This window comes from Rhea pennata, chromosome 1 (assembly GCF_028389875.1).
Source record: "Rhea pennata isolate bPtePen1 chromosome 1, bPtePen1.pri, whole genome shotgun sequence".
NCBI classification, from domain to species: domain Eukaryota; kingdom Metazoa; phylum Chordata; class Aves; order Rheiformes; family Rheidae; genus Rhea; species Rhea pennata.
Genome location: NC_084663.1, coordinates 136,462,677 through 136,488,716, shown reverse-complemented (window position 1 = coordinate 136,488,716; position 26,040 = coordinate 136,462,677). Strand labels below are relative to the sequence as shown.

The window sequence follows — 26,040 nt, the reverse complement described above, 5'->3', positions numbered from 1 at the left end:
GGAGTTGGCCTTGTGTAGCACTTGCAGTTAACGGATCCAGCAACTGTTTGACTATATAATCTGTCAGTTGAAGGATGTGCAGTTTTCTCTTGTCCTTTAAATTAGCTTATATATTTGACTGCTTTCCTTCCCAAGCCCATGCATGTTTGATGTTTTTCAGGCTTCATCTTTCTGTTGGGAAGGAGTAAGCCTATTTCTTGTCAGAGTTACTAAAAGTGGGAAAGGATCCTTTTTCTGTTCTCCCCTATTTACTGTCTCCTTGTCTCCAATCTCTGGTGGCCCTTGGGCAGCATTACTGATAAAGTGATAGAGGACAGGGTCAGACAGCATCAGAATTTGTTCTTAGTAACCAACTTTTTGCTTCTGGTGAGAAAGAGCAAGGTTTGCAAGCCTTGCAGGCAGCATGCTGCAAGCCAATAGCTGCACCTATTTGTCTTTTATTAGAAGATCAGTAAGTTCAAGTCCAGATAATTTCTAAATAGTAGTAGGCTGTGGTGAATTGTTATATGACACGGCTGATGCACCACGTGTCCTTCCGTCCCTACAGTGCATGTTAGGCTGAGTAAGTTCATGTAGTAAGTACCATGTGTGCTTTTTTGTTTTTATTTTGTTTTATTTTTTGGTTCCTTTGTTCTGCCTGTGATAATTTGCCTCTTCATTTTATAGCAGATTAGATGTGCTTGGGCTGAGGGTTCCCACTATTAACAGATACTGCTGATGTGTCAATATGACATAACTGCAAGGTCACATTCTGTGAGTGCTTCCTTAGAGGGTGTTCCTGTATGTTCCATGGGTAAAGAGGCTATCTGCAGTAGTATTGTTTTTATTAAGCATTAGTCTCTTGTTCAGACATCTTTCTCAGACAGCCAGTTTGTTTGCGATATACTACAGTCTGTTTCATTAGACTTAGGATTCTTCCTCTTTGAGTGATGTACTGCTTGGAGCTCTCCTGAAGTTACATATATGTACTCAAGACCTCAAAGAAGAAAAAAATTGTCACGTTTATTGATAACTGAACTTCTTTAAGGTGTATTTTGTACTTATGTTCCAGTCCTTTTTTCCCTTACTTTGTTGACTCAGAGTTTTTTGACTATGAAGAACAAATGACCTGTAAGTTGCTCTGATTGTTCTTCCCTTGGTCTTTGGAATGAACATTGTGGAAATAAAACTACAAGGGCAACCCCAGTCTAAAGCATCCTGACTTCTGGTACGTGAAGTGCGCTATGAATAGTGCACTGTTATACAGATATCTGAAAGAACTTCAAGTAGGGAAGTGTGAATAATGACTTTTGCTCTGTTGTTAGAGCTGAATTTGAGTAGACTGCAGTAAAAAAAAAGGGGGGGGAGAAAAATGCTAGTACCTACTTGCTGAGTGATACTGGCTTTTGTGGGTAAAAGAAAATGTGCAATCAAGTAATGAAAGACTTGTGCAGCTGTACAGGAAAGGAAAAATAAGATTGCAAAGCAAAATTTAAGTAAAATGCTGGACTTCCCAATTTTGATAAAATCTTTTTAATGCAATTTTAATTCATTTTTTTTTTACCTGAGTATCTTAGGAAACCCAGGACTTCTTTGTTGTACTCTGTTATTCTTCCCTGATAACTTTACAGCTCTTACAAAGGAGATAAAATGTTCAAAGATTTTTCTTCTTTACTCAGCCACCTATTTTCACAAATCTGTAGAAACTGGAGATTTCTCAGAGAAACTGGAGACCCTAGGCATTTTCTTTTGTTGGCTAGTAATGACATCCCTACCTTGAAGTCAGTCTTAGAACTACTTCTTCTAATTCCAGTCTTGGAGAGATTCTTAGATGTTGAGGAAAGGCAGTTTTACGTGAGCGTGGAGGTAGAGTGGGGAGTGGAAGATGATAAGGCTTTCTGAAGAATAAGTTTGTAATAGTGAAGGCTTGTAAAGGAGAATTTATAGGGAAATGACTGCAAGCTGGTAGTTCTGCAGCTGACAATGATTTATTTAACAGCATTATTGCTTAAAAGCAATTACAAAAAAAAAATGCATTTTAATTCTCCCCCCCCCCTTATACTTTTTGCATCACTGACAGACTTCAAATGCTGACCTCTTCTGTTTTTCAGGTCCCTGCCATTGAGGAAATTTTTGTTGTTTTCATGACAGGTCCTAACCCAGCTCTGAAGAAATGAAAGTACATAGTACAAGAAAGCCCATAATAATCCTGGTAGATTTTGATGCCAGTTGTGCCATAGTGGTGGTGCTTGCACAATCCAATCATGGACATTTTGTCTGAGAAGTCTTAGTGTAAAGAAGTGGTTAATACAAATTAATCACAAAGCAAATTAATACAAATTGCTTGTTTTTTGTTCTACAGATACCTGTGGCTCATATCTTGCCTCTTCCCAGCAAAGTGTTGACCAGGTGCTTTCTCCTATTTCAAAACCACGCCATCTTTCATCTTCTGAGTCTATTCCTTCCTCACCATCCAGTCATGGAGAGAAAAACAGGTAATATTGTTTACAAAACAAAATTTGTAACCTTTTTTTTTAATAAAAAAACAAACCCATAAGCATATGTCTAACTGTAAGACACATGATGATAGCTACTTTTACAATTCAAGTAAGCCATGAATTTTATGAGTCAGAACTTTTCTAAAGTTGCTTCAGGAGTTCCATTCTTGAATGTCATGCCTCAAGAAGAAGTTAGTTCGAAAAAAGAATCTTCCCTTTGGCAAATATGACTTGACCTTTTCAGTTCTGTTCTATCTGTGCTTCTTACAGTGCAAAGTATGTGCAGTGCAATACGTGAACCTCAAGTACATCAAGTATATCGGAAACTTCAGACGATTGCAGTATTTCCAACTTAGTGGTTGTTGGTGTATGCACTTTTCTGAGAAATTGTCAGAATATATGTATAAAAATGTAACTAAAAGAATTTCAAAAATTTCTGTCTTAGCTTGTGACAAAGTAAAATATGATTGGTTTAGAAAATGTTCTGCAAAGTCATTTCACTACTGTAAGTGAGGAAGGGTGAAAGATTATTCCAGACCTTCCCTGTGTTGGGAAGGAATGGGAATGTCAACACTAACTTCAAAGCCTAAAAAAGACGGTGCCATGAAAAAGTGGTAGATGAAGGACTAAGAAGCCAGGAGAGTGAGAACATGAAGAAACCTGGAGAGACTGAGGTAACCTAGAGGCACGTTGTTTTTATGCACATGTAGCAAACTGATAAATATTCACCAGTGAAACGTAGCTCAAATTCTACTCTTAAAGGGAATTAGTTCTTCTGTTTAGAACTGAGTTTCTAAGCAATTTCAGTCTGTGTTACTTCATTCAGTTTAAATATTCTTGCTTAATTACAATTTAATCTATGGGTTCTGAGATAGACAATACTTCATTTAGTGTTTGCACTGCTCGGCAGTAAGACATACCTCGCAGATTAAGTTGTATAAAGTTTAGAGGTGCCTGGGCTCAGGCCAAACTAATTTACCTTGCTGACTTTCTGACTGCTGTATAGGTATCTCTTTATATATAGCTCTAGATTTAACCATACACCTTTTTTAAATCCTTTTTTAAAAACTTCATTTATTTATGTGTCAATGTTGTAATGAACTTTTGAAAGCACTGAACACTTGATTTAAAACAAGGTAACTCTAGATCCTCATATTTTAAGACAACCATTATACATTGCTTTAAAATCTGTTACATCAGTGTAGACCTTTGTAGAACTTCAGTTTGATTCTACTCTTCTTACACAGTAGACCATTTACAAACAGAGCTGAACAAAAGCTTCACCATTAATAAGTAACTAGTCAATTATTCACTGATTTCAGAAAACATACTTGCTATTTTTTCCTAAAAGTAAATCTGTAGCATGCAAGTCAGCTACTCTTTAATTCTGTGCAATATCTGTCTTGACTGAATTTATTAAATTTATTTTATTTTTTCTCTCAAATATGTATGGGGAACTCTGGACATCAGAATCTCTGGGGATTAGGTTCAGGTCAGCCTGAAGGTTAAGAAGGCTCAATAACAAGCTGTCTGAGATGTATATGACTTTTCCTTGTGTTCCATCACACTGGATTGCATTGATGATTTAAAAATTCAGCTGCATACTTTTTCAATGCAAGAATAATGCCTAATGGACGTTGCAGATGGGAATATGAGATATTAATGGTCAATTAAATGACTATCAATTGACATGTCTTGTTAACAACAGTACTATCAGAGTTCCTCACTCTTACGTGGATACCTGAATATGTATGTATTTTTAGCAGCTCACTGTCTTGAGCTTTAGAGGATTTGACAGTTTTGGACCTTGTACTAGGCTTCTGTGCCAGTGATATAAATATGATCCTGATAAGGCTAATGAGAATTACTGACATTGTAGACTACCACAAGTACTTCATTGCAGAAGCCAATGTTGCATCTTTAGGGCAGGATAAGCTTCATGCTTAAATGATTTGAAATAATTCTGAAGGAAAAGGTAGAGCTACAAACTTATCATAGGTTCTTGTCCAAAATGGTGATGATCTCTCATCTTTTTCATATCAGAACATCTCTTTTGCATATGTTTGATGTTAAAAGGCTATTGAGATTATATTTGAGACATGCAAAAACTTTTAAAAACACTAATTCCTTTAACAACAATATTTTTCTTTCATTATATGTCTATTTTTCACATCTGTGACTTGAATGACATTTTTTTTGTTAGCTAAAGCTCAGTAGTTTCCGCTGGCTGTTTAAATCACAGCAATTGAGTATTTTCACTTCATTCATTAACAAGTTCTAATGCTAGCATTTTTTTTCTCTGAAGAGCTGGTTCATGTGCCCATATAACCTTCTGAATAGAAGTCCTCAGTCTCCCCTGCATGTGGGAAGGGGGTGGGTAGCTGGACTTTTCTCTTTTCTGTTGTTTTGTTATATTTTAAATAAATTAATAACTTTTCAAACTAAATTGCACAAAATCATTTCCTCTTCCCGTGTTTCTTTCTTACCAATGGCTTGCTAGTGTTTCTGCAGATGTCTCGTGAGCACTACTCATGAATGAGAACCCTAAATAGGTATCTTTAGAAAAAGCATGATTACTTCATCTATAATTTTGCTGCTCTGGTAAAGGACACTTGAAATAGATCATACCCACCACCCATCATTCCAGATTTGAAGACTAAAGAAAAATAACTTGTACTGAAGCAACTCTAGCAGGCATTCACAGACCTATCTTATTTTGGTGTCATCCAATACAATATTCCTCTAATTTAATGTAGAGAGGATTCTTTTTCATAGTTAGAGTTTGGGGAGCTTTGTTGTTCTAGGACTTGAAAAGAACCTGTTGGAATTTCTAGGGACTGTGAGATTTGTTCTGGCTTTGCTTGGTGCCTCACTGTAGGCGCTTGTCTCTTCCTTCCACTGCTCTTTCACACTTGCTACAGCATGCTTTAGATTTCCTGTCTTCCTGTGACAGACCATACCAGCTGAAGGTTGAATGTTACCTGCACGTGAAGGCTACATGGGGAAAATGTTATAATACTGTGAGGGAGTGTACTTTTTTGAGAGACCTTAGTGTCCACATTTTACAAAAGGAGATGCACTGCCTGGATAATAAACAGTGTGAACAAGTTGTGTTGCAGAGAGTAGGCCAGACTCTGAGCAGGCAGCATAAGTTATACTTGCTGTCTTAGGTTCCTCTTGACAAAACAAGGACATGAGTCTCGCTAACTTTCTTGACCTTGCTGCTTTCCCAAGACTTTCTGTAAGGGAAGATATTCTTTCCTTGAATATTTTTGATTCTCTTTTGCCTTGGACTGTTTTCTATTACATAAAATACTTCATTTCTTTATGTACTTGAGAAATACATATGTTGGCTTTTCCAGATATTTTTCTTCACTATTAGGCAAATGGCGCATCATTACTGTGTATTTTGAGATTAGTTCATGATCTATAGATTTTAAGTGGTGATGGAAACTTACTTTAAGTAAAATACGATGCTGTAACACTCGTAAGCCATTACAAGTTAGACCTCTCTTAGCAGGGGAGAACAATTACTTCTATGACTACAGGAACTCTCTGTTTATTTTTATTTCAAGATATGAGTGAATATGAAGAGGGTTAATAAATACAAACAGGAAGACTAGAGTTATAAAGCAGATTGCTATCTAAACCATTCCTTTTATGTTGAGGGCTGAGAAAAGTGATTCTGAGTCAGTTTTAATGTAGAGAATTACTTTTTAGCTTGATAGAAGCCAAGTGTTGTTGGAGGGTTTTTTGTTTATTCTTTAATGGGCTTTTTAAGTGTAACTTGTGAAATTCAGTCATTTGGTGTTGATTGGCACACCAGTACTGTCTTATGGAATATTGTTGTTAAATACAGCTCAGGTTTTGATTGTCAACTTTGTTTGACAAAATGAATTTTGAAAACGATTTAAAAATTCATGTATTTAATTGTGTTAATGAGGCACAGCTCTCTGTTTACTGAATCAGAGGGACTGAATTGAATGCCTATTCAGCAGTGTTGCAGGATACAGTATTGAAGAAAGCAGCATGCATGTGCTTGAACCGTGGACGCTGAAGAATTATTTAGCTACTAACTGTTTCTATGAAGGAGAGACTAAAAACATGATGTAAATTTCAAAAAACTTGAAGTTCTACTTAGTGTGTTTTATTTAATTTACAGTGCATTTTTCCCCAGTGACATTACTGAACCATCCTTCTCATAAGGCGGATTTATTTGTGTTTTTACCCAGATTTACTGTTTTTATTGAACATGTCTCTTTGTGGTGGTTGTTTTATTTGTTATCCCCTTCCATCCCACTGAAAACCTGAATTCCTTAGAAACCGTAAGCCCAAATGTATTTATGCAATGATAAAAAGCAACAGCTGGTATGAAGTAAGCTCCTTTATAAAGTGCTGCTGGTGAATTTCATTACTGACTGTACTACTTTTGCTATTCTGATTCTGGTTAAGTTTAGTAGCTAGGGCATGTGGGAGTTATTGTTCTTTCATGTTATTTATCTGATTAGATAAACAGGGAATTAAAATGAGGGCACTAACTCCATTTTTCATAGAACCCAGATTTTCATCAATGCATCTATGTTTTGCCAGACATCTAATCCCGATATTTTTCTAACACATCTGTTAATATGATGTCAAAGCAAAACACGTTGTCTCAAAAGGTAAATTTCTTAATTTCAGTCCACTGTGTGTGTCACACTTTGTTTTCTTTCTCCTTTTTTATTTCCTCTTTATGCCTTTTCAGAATATATCTTGTTTTAATGTAATGCGTTTATCTTAGTTATATGTGGGCCTTGGGGAAAGGCAGCAGGGCAACACCTGATCAAAGAGATGGAGATGAGGTTTGGTGAAAGTTGGAGAACTGTATTCAAATACTTCAACTTGTAAGTCAGAACATTATGGCATTTTTCTTGTATGCTTTTACACTTGATTTAGTCTGTTGCTAAACATGTGAGTAATCCTTGTGTTTAAATCTCAGATCATTGCTTGCTTAAAAGCTTAGCAATTATATTTACTAAATTCTTTGTGTTCTTCCTTCTTCTTTCAGACTTCATAATCAACCAGCAGACAAACAGTATTTCAGTGATATCCTCAAACCAGAGAAACTAATATATGAGGACCTTGAAGAACATGTTTCTTCCCTTGAATGTAAGTTTTGGAGTATTTTAGGCAGTTATTCCAGTAAATTGGAAGAGTAATACATCCTACTTTTTTCCTTTGAATTGTCTTATTTTGCCCTAGGATTATCAGAGACTGTTAGTGGATACATTTAAAAATGGTAATTTATAAGGGAAAAGTGTTTAACATATTAGGGAATAACAACAGCAAGACAGTTGGTATGATAGTTTGAGACTATAGTTGGAGAGGAAAAATTCTGATGCTGAGTATAAGAAAAACTGGATCAAATGATTAGGGACTAATTTTCTTCATATTTGCTTCTTTAGAAGGCTAAGTTATATATTAAGAAGTAGATATTAAAATACAGTGATTCTGAAATCTGAGATTATACTTTTTGTTCAAAACTTGAATAATCTTGTTTTGATTATTGCATTAGGTCTGACATTTGTTTCAGAATGTTTTAAAACTATATAAAAATATATTTTTTAAAAAGCAAAATGTATAATAAGTGCATAAGTTAGCTTGAGGTCCTATTGTATTTATTGCATAAAACAAAGAACTCCAAAGAATCTTTATGTACCAAAATTGGAGCAGTATTACCAAATGTAGTTCTGAAGATGAATTTCTGCAGCCTTTGCACCTGCTATTATTGTAGGTTTCTTTTCCCTTCAGTCACTGAGACTTAAATAGTATTATGTATTAGAACTTGCCTCAGAAGCATCTGTAAATACATGAAAAACACTTGAAGTTACAATGGCGATAGTCAGTATCTCAGATTGTTTTTGGAATATATGGTTAAGTTACTGGAACATGAATTTAATCCTGTTTTTTTTTCCTGAGATAAGCATGTTACTAAGGTATTACTGCTACATGTTGATTGCAGAGTTTTGTCATTATTGTTTTATGCTGCATACTGTAAAAATGTTTCCTTCACCTTTATATGTTGGAGTTAAGCCTGCAAGATCAATTTTAGAAAGTTAGAAATGAGCTAGTAGATGCTAATGTACTTTATAGTCACTTAAATGGAGAGAGAAATAGAAGCACAGTTACTGTCTTTTATTTCCTAGTTTTTCAGCATACAAGGGGCATATAAATGTTAGGCCTGAGCAGCCTTATCTACTGGAAAACTGTGGGTTTTAAATAAGTGAAATAGTTAATGAGAAGGATGTAAGCAGTAAGCTTCTGTTTTCCAAATCTTTTTAGGTCTGTAATGTCTTGGGACTGATAAAGATATGTGATTTGGTGTTACAGTTAAATTCACGGTAAAATTCAAAGAGGTGCTAATTATCATACAGGAGAAGCAAACCCACTGATTTCAAGGAAAATGTTATTCCTAACTAATGCGTGTTTTTCTGGATACCAGACTGGCTCATGTATTCTGTTTTTGGTTAGGTCATATTTCATATATTCACTCTGCTGAACTGTGCATTCAAATGACAAAAAAAAAAAAAAAAAAAAAAAGGAAAAGGAAAAAAAATAAAATAAACACCCCAAACCCTGTTTGTTTGCAAAGGAAATGTTCTGATAGTGTTTAGTGATAACTAGAAGGAGGAATGACTTATCTGTGCATTTCTCCCTGAAGTTTTACTCAATATAGGGGTGTTTTTAATTTATCTCATTTCATTTTCTTTTTACCAGTCTTAAATACTTACTGTGAACTGAGTCTGTAGCCACTAGTGATTTCTACTCATCTCATAAGTCGATTAGATTTGATTCATTTGTTTAATTTTATATTAGAGACTTTTAGGAACATGCTCTGTATTTCGTATTGCTTTTATTTTATCAATATTAGACTAGATTGACCTTTTTTAATAATTAGGCCGGAGTAAATGCTGTGCCCAAATAGCTTGCTACTATATCATTCAGTGACATGTGGCAGTCAAAAAAATAATTTTAAGAGTTTGCATATATTGTTGCTTTCTAAAATAACGTGTTTCAATTGGATCAGATTGCGTCACAAGACAACCTCAGTATGTCTAGAGGGAGATCAGAAAGGCTAAAAAAGGGAGAGGGTGCCGGGAAAGTTTAGCTGGGAAGAAGCACGTACAATCTAAAAAAGTATCTGTAGTATAACATACAGTGAAAAAAGGAGAGGAGAACCAGAATATAAAAACAATGGTATTCTTCCACACTAGAGACTATGAAAAGCTCTTTAATTCTAATGTGAGCAAGCTCCAGCAAGAAAAGATTGGAATTTCTCTTGGCAGTAATGGCCATTAGTTGATACAGCTATCTTAGGTGAATAAATTGGGTCTCTTACCATGCTTATATAAAAGAAGGAAAGTATACAAAAAAACAAGTTTCTGCTTATTTTCTTTGCAGAATGGGCAATATAAAGATAATTCTTGCTGTATTATTTTGTTTGAGTGGTTAATTCATTTTTAAGAGTTGGATACAATATTTAGCAGGAATATGTTTGTGATAGAAATTCTTTGACTATTTAAACAAGAATCAGTACAATAGATATTTTAGATCTTGTTTAAAGCCTTTCTTATTATTAATTCTCATCTTTAAAATATTTTTAAATGGTTTTGATAATGAGTTATTCCTTACCAGTTGTACAGATCTGTCTTGAAAGGGGGGTAAAAGTATCCATGAGCTTCTGCTCTGCTAAGCATTACATCTGCCCTGAGTACATACTGATGCTTCATATGGAAATAATTTTCATGTTGATAATCTTATAATTTAAACCTAATGTTAAAGAGAGAGCAAAAAAGGTGGTAGTGTTTTTTGAGGTTTTTTTTTTTTTTTTTTTTTTTGAGTGTGATAATCCATTGTTTTGCTCTAGCATAGAACATGTGTAGAATTTGCTTTCCTAGGCAAAGCTGGTAGGACCTCCTGTTGCTATTGAAAGAAACTAGAAGCCTTTTCATAGCTTTGATACACTGACAATTTGGCTCAAATTTTCTATGATGCTTTAAAAAGCCTTTAAAAAAATTGAAGTGATTCAGACTTTTTTGAGAGTGAGGCTAATTAGTTTGGGTGTCTTGTTTTTCTTTGTGCAAAATATTTTAATTTTATTACAACATGGAAAAGAAAAATTTTTGAAACCATGATAATATTTAAAGAATGAGAAATTGATTTTTCTTTACATTTTTACCAGAACTTAAGGAGAAACATAAGATATCTGTGCTACATTACACTAAATTCCTGGGAGAATGGTCCTGTATAGTTGAGGTTGGGTATCTAGAGCTAGTGGATGCATTTGACTTTTTTCTCTTTACTTGCTTTCTCCCATAAAATTGGGATAGTATTGGTTTACATATGGGTTGGAAGTAAATAGTTAAGAAGCAGTTGAGTACAGTAGTGACTAGGATCACAAAGGAAATACAATAATATTTTTGTAAGTAAGTTTGGAGCTTCATGGCACAAGGAGAAGAACATACTATGTAGAATATCTAAGTTAGAAGTATCTATCCTGTGCATTGAAGAAGTCAGGGATCCTAATAAAGAAATAGTATGTGATCAGATAGTTAAAAGATGTTTCATATGCATGGAAAGAATGAGCTAAACTTGGACATGTTATTTTTGTGTAATATGTATCTTAATTATGTAAAGAAATGAAAACATTCTGGTGTTCTATTGTATATCTGTCCATGAATCTGTTTTGCATTTGTTACACATGTGTTCCAATAGCTATTTTCAAAACCAACAATTCTGTAATTGAAAAAGCAAGTACAGTTTATGATAATTCTTAATTCTCAGGAGAATGGTCAAGTTGGAGGGAAAATGCTCAATTAGTGCTTATATTTGTGTTCTAATGCAGCCATTCCCACACTTTGTGTCCTTTTCTTTGTCCCACTATTGTAATTACAAAATAATGAAGCTATTGTTCAAATATCTTCTCCAGATCAGGGGGACATTCCAGAGCAGTGTGAAAGTGATGTCTTGCATCCATTTGAGGACACTGTCAATGGAAACCATGTCACTACCGCTATGCCAGCAACAGCCTCTTCACAGCAGGACTTGAGTGAGTTCTCAGCTTAGAAACAGAAGTGAATACCCTTTTTAGATGGCAAATGTGTGACACTCCTCCTATTCCCCAATATTTAACATTCTGTAGATAATTATGCTGAAGTGATTTAAGAAAAAAAACTTTTTCCAAAAGTGGTGATTATATAATAAAGAGGAAGGAATGCTTTCTTCTGCTTTATTGTGTAAGGACGATTTTTTCATCTTTGTTTTGGTTGAATTTGTTTTTAATTTAATCATTTTAAGCCCACCATCCCAGCTTATAGAGAGAGATTTTGATTTCTTTTTCTTTGTTTAGGAGGATTACTAAATATTATTTCTTATAGAAGTAAGACATTAAAACTTCTTTTAAAAGTATTTTCCATGCCTCATCTGATTTTTTTTTGATTTTCTTGATGCATAGTTCACAAAGTGTATTATCAGTTGCTGATTTAATTCTCTGGGTAGATGAGGAAGATTTCAATGCTATTTATGTAACTTTTCTGGTTGTTTTTGATAGCATTATGATTACTTTCATGTATAGTAGAGCTTTATAGCTTTTAATAATTCCCATTATTTTCTTTGACCATCTAATTACCATCTGAATACTGTTCTACTTGCATAGCTTTTTAAATCTACTGATCAAATTAGCAAGAGTGTCCTTAAATAATTTTCAAAGGTTTTTAAAGTATTTTTGCTTTATAAATAAAAAAAAACAATATCCAATGACATTCCGCAGATGAAAAGAGCAGTGTGAATTTTAAGATAACAGAGATATATGTAAGCTGAAAATGACATCTTCTTTAGCACCTAAATGTACACTTATTTCAGTGGAGACTTACGTGCATGCACATAGGAATTTTCAAATTTAAAGAGAAAGTCCGTGATAGGAATGAGGAATGTAATGAGATTTTTCCACTCTCTGACCTCTATTTAGCTCTGCTGTTTAGCTCTTACAGATGCATATATCAAGGTAGAAATATGTAGAGGTGGAAAGAAATGTTGCCAGATACATTAAGATAATTATGTGTGTGGAGGGGAAGGGCGTATACACATGTGAAACATATCTAGTTGTTTTTCATTTACTATTGTATGTCCTTTATTTTGATTTTGTCCAATCTTAATTACAAACTGGCTTGTTATCAAGATGCTTATTACAGTGGATTTCAGTGTTTGCTACTGTAGTAGATTACTGAACAATGTAAATCAAATCATGGATGTTGAAATAATTTTTCACAGCAGTGTTGGATCAAAGACAGACTGACCAACAGAAGAGCGAAGATGAGAAAAAGTTGGAAGAAGAAACAAGAGGTAAAGAAGAAAGAAGACAGAGAGAAGAGCAGGAAGCTTTGGAAAGAGAGCAAAAAGAACTGGAAAATCTTAAGAAGGACATGGTGATTTAGTATTTTAATTTCTGACAGTAATGTGGCTTTGTAGTGCCATATATTTTATGATTGGTATGTTTGTTACTTGATTAAAAACAGATTTTACTCTTTTTTAGATGAAAGTAATACAGGCTAAATTCTTTTATGTATGTGTGCAATTAACCAAAGAGTTTTGCTAAAATCTCTTCTGTATCAAGTAACTTTTTCACTGGAAGCAGATACTTTGATTATACGAAGCATGAAAGAAAAAAGTATCAAAATCAAAAACTCCTTATTTCATGTAACTAGAAACTATATAGTTTTATGACCAGAACTTAGAACTCAGCTATCTCCAGACTATTAAAACAAGCTATAAATTTGCAGTCTTTCTGGTCTGGACTGTTGCTGGTGTAGCACCACCAGATGTGTATGTCCACCAATTGATTAATCTGTATCAGGATATTTAGGGTACTTTTTTTGGAAGTAGGAGTTGCAAGAAGGCTTTGTAGTTGTCTACTTGTTTAAATCCCCTTGAGCTGATGTAGCACATGTTGAAATAGTGTTCTGAACTTCTGGATCCCGTAAAAAAGTTGGTTATTGCTCCCTCCCCTTTCCTATTCTTGTCCCCAACCTTAAACCTTGCTTAATTTGATTCAGCTTAGTGCTGCTTAGCAGGTATGCTCATGTCGCATTCGCCTGCTAGCAAATTGAGCCCTTCAAGGAACTTGCACACCTACCTCAGCTCATCCTTTTTCAATTCATATGTAAATGTTTGCCTCAGCCCAGATCTTTAGCCATATGGAGAAGCCAGGACCTAAGTACTCACAGCATTTTAGTCATTCAGACAGGTTAGAGTGTGATTTCTTGAATGACACTGGAGTTTAAAGCAATAACTTAGTTCATCTTTAACTAAATGTAACAAGCTTAGTGCTGTTTAGCATATTTTGGCATATTTTATGGAGTTTAATATGAAATCCTGTATGTAGTACAACATGTAAATACTTTTCTTGAGCTGATCAATATTTAATTTTGATTTTGTGTCCTGAAGTGTATCCAAGACCCGATGAAAATAGATGAAGAAAAAAAAGAAAAGGAAAGAGAAAAATGTGAAAACAGTAATTCTGGTGCTGAAGATAACATAAAGGATTCGTCTCCAAATCCATTAGAAAAATACATGAAAATAATTCAGCAGAGCAGAGAGCAGGAACTGGCCAACAAGGTGATTATTTCAAAACTGGGCCCCCAAAAATATGTTACTTAAATTGCTTTTTTACTAAGTATATTTAGATTGCAAACAATATTCTCTTCATTTCTTTTTTTCATTTTTCTTCATTCAGAAGATTAAAATAACCTCCTGAGATGAGTGGTTGGATTTGTGCTGTAGAAATCTGTTGATTCAAAAGGAAAAAATGGAAAACTTTATTTTTTATAAAGTTTTGTGCAACTATGCTGTGTTTTGTTAGCTACTAAGATGCTACATTAAATTTAAATGCCTGCAATTTTAGTAGCCTGCATTTAATAAGATGTTTCAATAAGCTGTCTTAAGATACAGATGCAATTATTGGAGTCACTGATAAAGCTAGACTTAAGAACTAATTACAGAAAGTGTATTTTCCTCTTTGCTACTAGGATTCAAAAAAGGAAGAAATGGAAGAATTATCACTTATAGAAGGACTTCTTTCTAGTGAGAAAGATGACAGGTAAGACTGGTGAATGATTAATAACTTTTGTTACTCCTTTATTAATAGTTACAGTTTGATGGTTCAGAGATACCTGTCTTTTATAAAGCAAAATAAACAAACCTGTAATCAAAAGCAAGTATGTTGAAAAATTGAGGACCCTCCCAATTCTTGTACAGGTAGAACTAATGCACTGTATGGAATTAGGATCTAGGAATTTCATTCAATGATTTGTTTCAACAGATGTAGTAATAAAAACTTTCTTTCTGCAACTGAGCAGTATCTATCTCAGTTCTTTCAGTGAACTGAAGTATAAGGGATTCTTCCTTAGCAATGACCAAAGTTTGTTAGTGCTGCAGGTTGCTTATAGTCTGTTATTAGCATTGACTCTAGCATTGATTTATTAGTAGCATCACAGACTTCAACAAACTAGTTTACACACTTTTTCAGAGAGATTTAAGCAACCTGCACTAAGCTAACGTAGTTAGGGTATTGGCTATGATTATCTCTAGAAACCAAGAAATAAGGATATATAGTTTTCAGTTCCTTGATAGCAAAAAAAAAAAAAAAAAAAAAAAAAAAATCTTTGTCAAATCTTTTAGGTTTTATTGAAGATTTAGAATTGAAAATAGATATAAGCAAAATATTGAAGAAAGAAAAAATAATATACTCAAACCAGAAGTAATAAAGTTTTGGTATTATTTGCCCATTTGAAGGGCTATTTTATATACCAGACCCTACACTGAGGCATCTGAATTATATCTTCGTAGCGTTCTTTTTCACTGAAAATTAAGTTAATCCTAGTATAAGAAGCATGTCTCTGTGAAAGTTGGACTGAGAAAAGATTTCCTACAAAACAGAAGTACTGGATGAGTACTGTGGAAGTAGTAGATGGTATTGCTTTTTGGTAGATGTGAGGGCTTGCTGTTTATGAAGGACTAAATCCTTACTTTTAAGGAGGATTTTTACTTCAGTTTACTGAAAAGTAATCCTATGTGGACATCAAATAGCACTTGTGACTATATGAAGTCCCTTAAAGTGCATGGAAATTCAACTTTCTCTTTTAAACAAGTATGTATATTTAAGATATAGTGCTTTGGAGCAATACCACTCAATATTTTTTTTTTCTTCCTGTTTCCAAATACAGTGCTGCAGGCATTTCTTACGGAGAGGCTGATGAAAACTTCTGGTGAACAGCTACTTCTAGGTTATTACAGTAAAAAATTAATTTTTAACAGCTTTTTGGCTGTAAGTGAAGCTGTATGAAATGTTACAGCCTGTACAAGGATTGTATGCTGTATAACTGTAAACATACAAAGCTGACACGGAGCCATCTCATCATGATGTCAGTCATCATTGAATTCAAACAGTGAGTCTAGATGTGTTACTAATTCATAAGGAGGCCTGTCCTTTGAATGTAGTGACAGGACAAAGCAGTGTAAAGAAGCAGATGGATATGTTCAGGTAGATTGGTTTGACATTGAGTCTCTTTACTTTGACAGCTTTTGAAGTGTTGTTTCCCTTCCTCATTACATGATGTTACAAATAGTAGGTCAAAGAGACAGCGTAAGTAAAAGTAAGTAAGTGTAACAAAAAAAAAAAAAATCAAATATTGCTCGTTTTTAAAGGTACTCTTTGGAGAACCTTGGCTGATGCAGTTTTAAGAGCAGAGTGTGACACAACCAAATTAAATTGCTCCCTTTACTGCTATTTTAAGGGAAACAGACACTTTTAAAAAGAGCCTTATTTCAAGCATCGCTTTTTTTGGTATTAACCACTTCAGAGCGGAGAGATTCAAATAGAATTGCTATTTCACTCATCTTTATTTAAGCTTTATATTTTGTAGGTAGATTATAGGCAATATCATTAAACTTTATTTACAATATAAAATACAATATTTCTAATCAGTGAAGTAGTTTTGATTGGCAGCATATAGTACAACTCACACTCATTTGTGGCTGCTCACCCTGACCTAAGTATAAGAACATGAAGCCAAGTTTGACAGAAGTTAGGGGCAAAAACTCAAGTTCTTACTTGAATTTATTGGATGTTGAAATGCTGTGTACCAGAAGTGTGACAGAAATAAAGCTTGTTTTTTAAAAAAAAAAAATTAAGATGAAGAGTGATTTGGTGGCTAGTCCAGTTTTACATGCTGCTTAATTTGGTGTTGTAGCAAAGTTGGAATTTACAACATTCTGTTTGATGTCACGAATGGGATGAATAGTGCTTGTTGCATTATGCTGGCCTGGAGCAATCATCAAAATTTAATGCTAGAAAAACCTTTAGCATATACCTACAGGGCATCCTTTCCCAGTTCGTTATCAAATGGATAATACTGAACAAAATATGTTTTAACGTCTTAAGAGAGATGTAGAGCAAGAGATGCACCAGTATAGAATAGCTGTAAGTCTGTTTTCAAATAAGCATACACAAGTGTTAGGTCTATTATCTACAAATATTTATTGTAACACTTGGATGTAACTACAGGAAGCCCTTGGCACTGATAGAAAATATTGGTTCACTGTTAGGTTACAAAAATTTATACATAGCAAAATTTAATGCTCTTTACATAAAAATATTAGACTACTTAAACAAAACTTCAAAAAACTCCCAGTAATAGCTACACTGAATTAGAAAAGAATTAGGCTTTAAGACACTGCCTCCATTATTACCCTTATGCAAACACTGGGCTAGAACATCACCTGCATTGCTGTAGAAATGTCTCCTTCATGCAACAGGTAAGAACATACACTAGGCTATTTTGTCGTATTTGCTCTACATTGATAAACTTTGCCCCTTTTTTTAAACTGTCAAATTAGACTTCAGTATTTTACCAAAAAAATCATATTTGAATAACCCTCCCCCCCAAAAATCATTTCATTTAATACTGACTTGAAGAAACTTGTGCTTCCTTTTATTTATATTCAGCAAACAGTCAAAACTATCAAACCACACGTCAGCTTAACATGGGTATGACTTGAATATTTAATTTTTCAAATGACTGATGTATTTTACTTTTCCCCCAACATTTATAGATATATCATATAGAACAAACACCAAATATACCATCACTAATACTCAAGATATCACTGAATGCTTCTGAAAAAAAACATTAATTAGAAGGCAGACTTCTATGGGAAATGACTTTAAAATGGCACCATTTTTCTTCCAAACACCACATTTTCTTAATGTGCTAGTTAAGTTGTAAAAAGGAAAACACATAAGCACTGACTATAAATTTGCTAAGCACCAAGATAGAGAAAAAGGTGGACATCCTGTGTTCTGCTTTATGGCTGTAATTCTTTTTATTGTTTGTGTAAAACTGCAAAATTACTTCTCCGCTCATTTGGAGTAGTTAAATTGGTGTCATTTTAATAAGGTAACACTTTTCACTTAAAATGTAGGATAATGGTCTCCTGCTGCTTTATAAATGCTAAGACATTTATAGAAAATAAATATTAAGGCAAAGCTGACATTTATTTTCAAAGAAGGGGATCATTATCCAGATCCAAGGATCTACATTCCATTAAATAGTTAATAAAAAAAAAATAAAACTTGGGACATCTATTCAATGCTCATGTAAGCACAGTACTGTGACTGCTTCTTTATATAAAAGTGTGGCACAAAAGTAGATTGCTATTCCTGTGGCTCATTTAAAGAGTGTCTAAAGACTGCCCTGTTGTAACTTACTTGTCTAATGAAATACTGCAACTGTGCTGTCAAATAAGCACAAGTAATTAAGTTTTAGCTAGCCACAGTTTCATTTGGTATATAAATTGAGATAATAAATCACACATTGTACATGTGCCTTTGTACAGAGTCTGTACAAAGATCTACTACTTGCTGGTTTGGAGCACCTGCCAAAGTCTTGTGCAGGAATTCATGCTGTAGTATGTGTCAAATATTAAATACCAAAAGTCTTAAAGAAGAATAATTTGGTCACTTGTTGTGAAGTGTTGCCTTTTAAAATGTCTGGAATAAAACCTCCATTCTCTGTATTAAAGGATGGAAGATTACCCATGGGAAGAGTTCCCTATGAACATGCTTCCAGGAGCTTGAATTTGAAGCTTTTACACTTCTGTATTATTTTGTTTGGTAGACACATATCTGTACTGCAGAGCAGCTATTTGTTGATTTGTCAGAGCTACAGAATCCTTCTGTTGAACTACTGTGGCAAACATTTATGTGTAAGAATTGAGTTGCTCTTTTGACCGAGACTGGATGTCCTGAAGCTCCTGCTCTTCTTTTGTTTTGATATCTTGGTAGGCCTGCATTTTGCTTGCATCCTTTAAGTAGGCCCAGTTAGAGGACAGTATCATGAGGAAGTGGATCTGGAAGAGAAGGGTGAGCATGATGGCTAGTGAGCATGTCAAGAGGCAAAGCAAAGCTGCTAGTTAGATTAATAGACGCTCTTTACAATAGTAAACAAAAAAGTTATTCTACGTTAATAAGCATTCTGTTGTTAAAACAAGCACCAGAGGCTATTTTCAATGATCTCTAGAATTTTGCATGCTAATATTTAAATCGGTTATTTAAAATTTAGAGAAAGTTAGTACAAGTAATAAAATGAGCTAGAGTTTTACTGATCAATTAAAATGCAGAACAGGGAAAAGCTGGAAAAAAGTTTCATATATGGCAATTTAAATCTGTAAACAAAAAGGTGCTCAGAAGAACTGCTTTCTAAGGTTGTGGTGTTTTCTGTATTTACAAGCACAGATTCTGGTAATTCTTTTTTCCCCCCAACAAGCAGATGAGAGTTCTACGCCCCCCCTACCCACCTCCGAAAAAGACTAAAATTGTAAACAGTTTTATTTATATGAACAAAGCTACATTAACATACTGAAAAATTAAACAACAAAATGTGAGTCCAAAACTAAGCAAAAGCATGCAATCTCTGGGTTAAGAAGTCCTAATAACGTATTTTTATAACTACATTTTAAATGCCCATTGTCTAACTTCTTAAGTTTTATACCAAGTATAGAAATTGGTTGGGTGTTTTTGTTGTATGGGTGTTTTATTTTTATTTTTATTTTTTTTTTTAGTTTTTGAAGTGAATACATCTCTTTCCAACTTCTTTTCAGCATACTTCATGCAAAAGAAATCTACATCTGAAAACACTGATTCACCGCTCCTTTTTCAACAGTGTAAAAACAGCACTATGATGTATGCATGGTTTTGCTTCCTCTGTAATCATACTTACATTTTTGAGATCTGGCTACTGAGAAATCAGTTACTAAAGTGCAAGCCATACAAAAACTGAAGTTATCTGAAGACAATTTCCTATTAGTTTGGGTTCCAAAAGAAAATGTGATTGTTTTACGCAGACCTAGTACAAGGATATATTTTATTCCAGAGAGAGCATGGTTTGGCAACCACTTGAAAATTAATTACAAAAAGTCAGTTTTATCATCAGTACACCAGAAATGCAGGCCAACTAATTTACAATACCTGGGCTTTGCCAAAAGATAAAGATGCTAACACTACTTTATTACTCTTCTCATACCGTATAAATTGTAAGCTCCCAGTTTTTTGTAGTTGGTGTTCAGGATGATGATGAACAAACTAGTAACTCTGACCCTGAACTGTTCAAGTATTTGTTTTAGAGATGACTGTTAGAAAGTAAGTGGAGATCTTAAATGAAAATATCCCAGTCTTCAAAAGGATGATCTGTAACACCCCTACAGTAACTGAATCCTCTCAACATGAACCAATAGCCAGATCTCATCCACATTATAGTTCATATACAAGAAGTCATTTTATTAATCTGATAAGCTAAATGGTGCTTACTGAAGCTATTTACAATTACTGTAACAAAATTCAAAAAACTAGACTTTTAGCCTAGGGTGTCAGTGGTATTTCAAGCTACGCAATGCAGCTCTTTACTGGGCTTATACAATTTAGAATTTAGTGCAGCAATCTTCCCGACTCTTAAACTTCAAAACCGCATAGTTATATGTAGTAGCCATCATGTAGATCAGCTGGTGGAAGAGAACAAAATACAGGATAGTAAGATACAAAAAGGTGACGGCTCAAGCCCATTTGGGCAATTTTTTGATAATTACAACAGCTGTTATTCCGAGCTTCTTCGAGGACAAAGATGCAAGATAAATAATTTGCCGTCTCTCTTTAGAGTATAATCTACAAGCAGACCTAAGGCTGTTTCGTCAAAGAATAGTGAATATTACACTTGGACTTGGCTGACAAGAAGTTAGAAGCTGGTAGCTACAGGAAGTGTTAGACATGTGAAGCAAATCCTCTTGTTACAGTCCAACTGCTATCTTTAACTGGCACTGCAGAGCTGGACTACTCAATTTGCCTGGGTCCAGACAAAAAGAACAAACAGTCACAAGCTGCTGATCAATTAGAAACTACAAAAATGAAAAGAGATAGTTTGGATATAAAAATTGTAGAGGTAGGATATTCAAAGGGGATGCAAAGTTTTTTTTTCCTAAGGATGGAAGAGGTGAGTTAATACAATTTCTTAAAGCAAAAATTTGAGACTTTCTGATTTGTAATGACCAAAACTAGGAATTGCTACAAAAGGGGGAGTCAGACAAGTCAAAAGTTTGGAGGAACTTACCAAGTTTTAAAGGATTTTTTTTTTTTTTTAAGGTTAGACCCTGTTGTAGGTCCTAAGGTAAGAAAACTGCAGCCAGTGCCAGAGTAGCAAAGTTATACTTAGCTTGCCTTCCTTAATCTGTAGTATCACTATTTTTTAAGATACACAAAACTTAATTTTAAAATACATTAAACCTGAAAGGAACGTGTTACACAAAAACAACAAAAATGCTACCCACCAATGCTATGACAGTGGCACCAGCTCCAGCACAGGCCACAATGAACAGGTGATAAGACATGTAGAACTAGGGAAAAAACAAGTTAAAAATGTTAAAGTATTTGGGGATGGTGAAAAATACATTCCAGCCATTTTAGAGAATAAGAATAATAAAACTGGCTTCATTATAAGAGGTTCAAAGCTTTAAAAACCAAAAATTTTTAGAAATGATTTTCATTTTTTTTTGCATGAGAGAGTAATTTCAGTATTCTACTTAAATCAATCTCTTTATACTATTAACTTGAAGAGACTGCTAAGTTTTCTCCAAAACTTTTGAGTTTTTATCACTCTGTGCCTATGTAACTTGGAGGCAAAAGTTGCATATAGGTTATTTTTCTGTACCTCATTCGTGTTGCAGATATTCTCTAAAATTGGACCACAAGCCCTGCCCGGTACAGCATTCCAGGGGATGATACCTGAAATATCAGAGCAAAAGAAATCACTAATTCTAACAAGCAACACACTGTTCCTTTCTACTCTTTCCCACCCACTTGCTAGTTGTGTTCCCATTTTGTGCATCCACACATTGACCAGTACAGCTTTGAGTTGGCAAGTAGAATTAAAACAACTCACTCACATTGTGTCTTCTCCTTATACCAAGGCTTGCTGCCAAGAAATGTTCTCAGAGGTGGTTTTCCCATATGGCAGCCAAATGGTTGGTTTTTTTGTGCTTCAGGTCCAGTCACACACTGACTACTCCCCCACTCATAATTGAAAGGGATAATCTGCATCTCAGAGATACTTGGCGCCTTTCAGGATAGCACTTAATATCAATTCTTTACTAGATTAAGTTCTACTTGACCAAGCAAATACTGTAGGGGAGTGTGAATATGCAGCCAGAGGGAATAATTACAAAAGGATTTTTTCGGTTTTAGTTCCAGTAGAAACAGAAAAAACACCACCATCTCCTCAACATAACTTGCAGTTCAGATTCAATTGGTTGGAATGAGCAGCTCTGTAAGAAATAGGTCATTTCAGCTCCGGCTTTCAAAAGGATTTTTTTAGGATTTACTTTAGTTAGTTTCTCTGCATGTTCAAAATACACTTGAAGCCACTAAGTTATCAGTACCACCACCTCAACGGTAGTTGAGTGACATGAGAGAGCAGCTTCCGAACAGGCTAGTCCTGTCACTCCCTGAAAGCACCAGTCCATTAAAAGTTGCACTAGTAGAGCTGAGAACATCAGAGGTAGAAGGAAGTAGGAATGGATATTCCTACTACTCTTCCAGGCTTTGCTGCTGAAGGATACGTGCTTCCCAGCCTCTTGCTGTCAGTTGCTAAACTAGAGTGCAACTGTTGTTTAACCAATTTGTTTTTTTTTTTTGTTTGTTTGTTTTTTTTTTTTAAGTAAATGTACCTTAGTCTTTTGTACTGGACATAAATTCTGGATAGAAAAGCATAAACCAAACTTTCTTCCTTTTTCAGCTCTGCATCAATTTCTCACTTTTCAATGGATCAGTCCAAAGAACTGAACATTCTTAGAAAATGTTAGCTAAAATTAAGCCAAAAGTAATTAAGGCACAAGCTTTACTGCACAAGGGCAGCTGAAAGGATTAACTTCAGGAAAAAATCACCTTAAGGACTGAACTTTTTGAAAAGCGTAACCATATTTTATGTTATTTTTGCCCTCCTCTGCTACTTCCTCTCCCTTTATATTTCTACATCTAATTAGAAAGCAGTACTAATTCCTTAATATTTGAGGCAGACTCTTGATTGCATGTTTTGGGATTTTTAACCAAAAGTGATTGGTTAGAGCAAAGTTATGTTAACTTCAAATTTAATTTTAAAATAGCTTTTTGAAAATAAACGATATGTAAAAGTGGGTTCAAAGAACAGAATCTGGTTATCTGTTTCTTAGCTCTGTTTCTAAGCAGTATATTTTGAGGCTGATCTATTTTTAAGCCTAATATTGTAGTACTAGAAACAGCTACAAAATCATTTTAGATAAATGACTTGCCAGCTCAAATTGATTGCATCTGAAAGAAGATCAATGTAATCTGAATTAATTAGAAAAGTAATAGCACATTCAGAGATACTAGATGCTGTTGCATTTGGTTCATCTGATAAGGGTGAAACAAAACTACTGAAGCTAGACCAAGGAGAAAGGATAAAGCATTTAATCAGGATTGAAATAAGTACCATATTGCCTGATATCCACGCAGATCTGGTCCCCGGGAACTGTCATATTCGTCTGAAGCGATTTGATGACTTCGCAAGTTGACCATATGTTATAGAACATAAAGACAGGCACAGCGGAGAAGCCAAAGACCCCGAGCCAGGCCACTCCCAGCACGTAGGTGAGGAAAACAAACTGAGCAGAGAAAACATACGCACTTCACATTTTTCCCCTGGAAGGAATACTTGAATCTACCTTAAAAATGCATCAAAATAATCTCTAAAAGTACATTCAGATTAAGTAATAAAAAAGTTCATATCCGTGCACAAATAAAAGTGGTGTCCTCACTGCTCACAAGTACTTATTTCTGGTACTTGAAGTGCCAGTGGAATTCAGGCATTCCTCTTTTAATCAGTCTGCTAAAGTAAACAACTTGGCCTCCTGAAAGAGAAAATTATTAATTTCTCAAGATTCTCAGCTAACTAGGAATTCTAGTTGTGGGCTGAAATGAATAAAACACCAACAAAAATCAATTAAATAAGATTTTATTAACTATAACACACTAGCATTTCTATACAGCTTGCAAATTAAAACAAGAGAGGAATTATGTCCACAAAGCTCTCCTGTACTCCCTGATTTATGGAAATCAATTTTTAATAGGAGTTCTCAATCAATTTTGAGAACTCCTATTTTTGAAGACATACCATATTCATTATAGCAGATCTGAAAGCTTTAATTGATCTAATACACATGGCTTAGGAGAAAATCAGTTTTAGTTCACCTTAGAGAATCATGGATTTTTCCATGGAAATTTGCCAGTCTAGATTATCTGTTTAAAAAACATTATTATATGCATTTTCTTTGGTAAGATTATAACGTAGGACACTCGCTGCTCCAACTTACCCCTGCCCCTGGACCTCCTCCTTTTTCCCTCTTCTTGTTAAGTTTTATGGTGAAACATTAGCTCATGAGATCTGGCGTTAATTCCTAGCTTCCTTTTTCTTGTGAGACCCAAGAAATAGCAGAGACTACGATTTGGATCTAAATTTCAAAGTGGGGAAGTGTTATATGCTGTATGTTCCCTTTTCAGTGTTACTTATTTAAATGTAGGTTCTTTTAGGAGTTTTACTTTGGAGAACTGCTGGAATAGGCATTGATAATAATACAATCTTGTTTAAAACTTACAGGCCAAAAAATAATAGTGAGGACAGGAAAAGTTCTGAAGGGCAGGATTTGTTCAGCCTGGCAGCAGAACTGAAGGACTGAACAAATTTTGCAGTGGTGGACGTTTCTATTGTCATAGGACTTTGTCCAGGCTAAATGACACTGGAAACATTATATCAAAATTTGAACAATTGGTGAGTTAGATTTTATAGTTAAATAACGTAGTATGTGGTGTGATGGAGGGGAGTTGGAGGTACTTACAAAAAGAATACACAACGCAGCCAGTCTTGCGTTTATACACAACTGAACTGGAATACCCTACTTTTTATTAGTGTCATACACCAGAAGTTCTCTCATTGGATTTTGGTAAACACAAGTGGATCAGTTTAAAGAATTTCTGCAGGTCTAGTATATGTAAAACGTGGTTCTGCACATCCATATGCAAAAGTGTGCATGGGAAGAAGAGCACGAAGCCTTTAATTCCTAAGATAGCTTAGAAAAAACACCACCTCTCTCACATGCACTACAGGTAACTGTTGGAAATGGCTACTCTGCATCATCACAGCCAACAGAAATGATACAGGAAAGTCAGAAGCCTGCATCTTTTGTAATAATCTCATGTAATATGGAAGGGACTGCCTTTTAACGCCTAGATCTGTAATGTAATTGAGGAAAAGGTAGACAAGGTCTTGATAAATAAGCAGAAACTCACTATACCCACATGCTTGTTGTTTTCCCCTAATGCAGCCACTACTGTATTATATTACTTCTCCTCATAAACCTTGCTCTAACCCTGGTGGATTAAGCAGTTCTACCACTACACAACAGCATACAGGCATTTTTAGGCCATGACTGTCACCACTAACTACTGGTGTGTCTTACTAGAGCTCCAAGCCATTACTCAACTTCTAAACTCTCTCCTTCATTATACAGGCAAATGTGCAAAAAAAAAAAAAAAAAAAAAAAAAAACACGTTTTGTGGCATATTTCCATGTGTCATGCTGGTATTTGTATAAGCAGGCTCACAATCATGTGCCTGCAACCACTCAGCTGCACAAGCAATTATCGGCACTAATGAGATGCACATATGTGTATGCTTCTACTCTATTTCTGATCTTTGGAAAAGATGGCTTTAGATATAATTTTGTTCCTCAGTGAAGATCATACTTTCCAGAAAAAAAGAGTGGTAGAATAGCTGCTTAACTTGTCTTGCTTAACTTGCATGTCTTATTTTTATTAGCTCTTGAAAATTTCAATAAGTATCCAGTAGCACAGTAGAAAATTGTTATCCCTCTTGAAAGTAAACATTCATATTTAGCCAGCTGAAAATACATAT

General features: G+C 34.7%; 2 protein-coding genes across 11 annotated transcripts in view; one reads left to right on the top strand and one right to left on the bottom strand.

The window, feature by feature from the left end:
- The window catches only part of OFD1 (OFD1 centriole and centriolar satellite protein), a 37,099-nt gene extending 20,351 nt beyond the window's left edge, over nucleotides 1-16,748 (top strand). For 4 of the 6 annotated variants that reach the window (XM_062601020.1, XM_062601005.1, XM_062600998.1 and 1 more), the window contains 7 exons: nucleotides 2,342-2,474; nucleotides 7,525-7,625; nucleotides 11,446-11,565; nucleotides 12,786-12,940; nucleotides 13,959-14,129; nucleotides 14,540-14,610; nucleotides 15,737-16,747. In XM_062601020.1, coding sequence (XP_062457004.1) covers nucleotides 2,342-2,474; nucleotides 7,525-7,625; nucleotides 11,446-11,565; nucleotides 12,786-12,940; nucleotides 13,959-14,129; nucleotides 14,540-14,610; nucleotides 15,737-15,782 — 797 coding nt within the window. In that variant the 3' untranslated portion in view covers nucleotides 15,783-16,747. Of the gene's footprint in view, nucleotides 1-2,341; nucleotides 2,475-7,524; nucleotides 7,626-11,445; nucleotides 11,566-12,785; nucleotides 12,941-13,958; nucleotides 14,130-14,539; nucleotides 14,611-15,736 lie in introns of all 6 variants that reach the window. The other 2 variants (XM_062601034.1, XM_062601013.1) reach the window with 2 other exon arrangements.
- A 733-nt stretch (nucleotides 16,749-17,481) lies between these two features.
- GPM6B (glycoprotein M6B) overlaps nucleotides 17,482-26,040 on the bottom strand; it is a 112,988-nt gene continuing 104,429 nt past the window's right edge. For 3 of the 5 annotated variants that reach the window (XM_062601068.1, XM_062601060.1, XM_062601044.1), the window contains 4 exons: nucleotides 23,564-23,735; nucleotides 21,767-21,840; nucleotides 21,387-21,452; nucleotides 17,482-18,920 (listed from right to left, as the gene is read on the bottom strand). In XM_062601068.1, coding sequence (XP_062457052.1) covers nucleotides 18,771-18,920; nucleotides 21,387-21,452; nucleotides 21,767-21,840; nucleotides 23,564-23,735 — 462 coding nt within the window. In that variant the 3' untranslated portion in view covers nucleotides 17,482-18,770. Of the gene's footprint in view, nucleotides 20,568-21,386; nucleotides 21,453-21,766; nucleotides 21,841-23,563; nucleotides 23,736-26,040 lie in introns of all 5 variants that reach the window. The other 2 variants (XM_062601073.1, XM_062601052.1) reach the window with 1 other exon arrangement.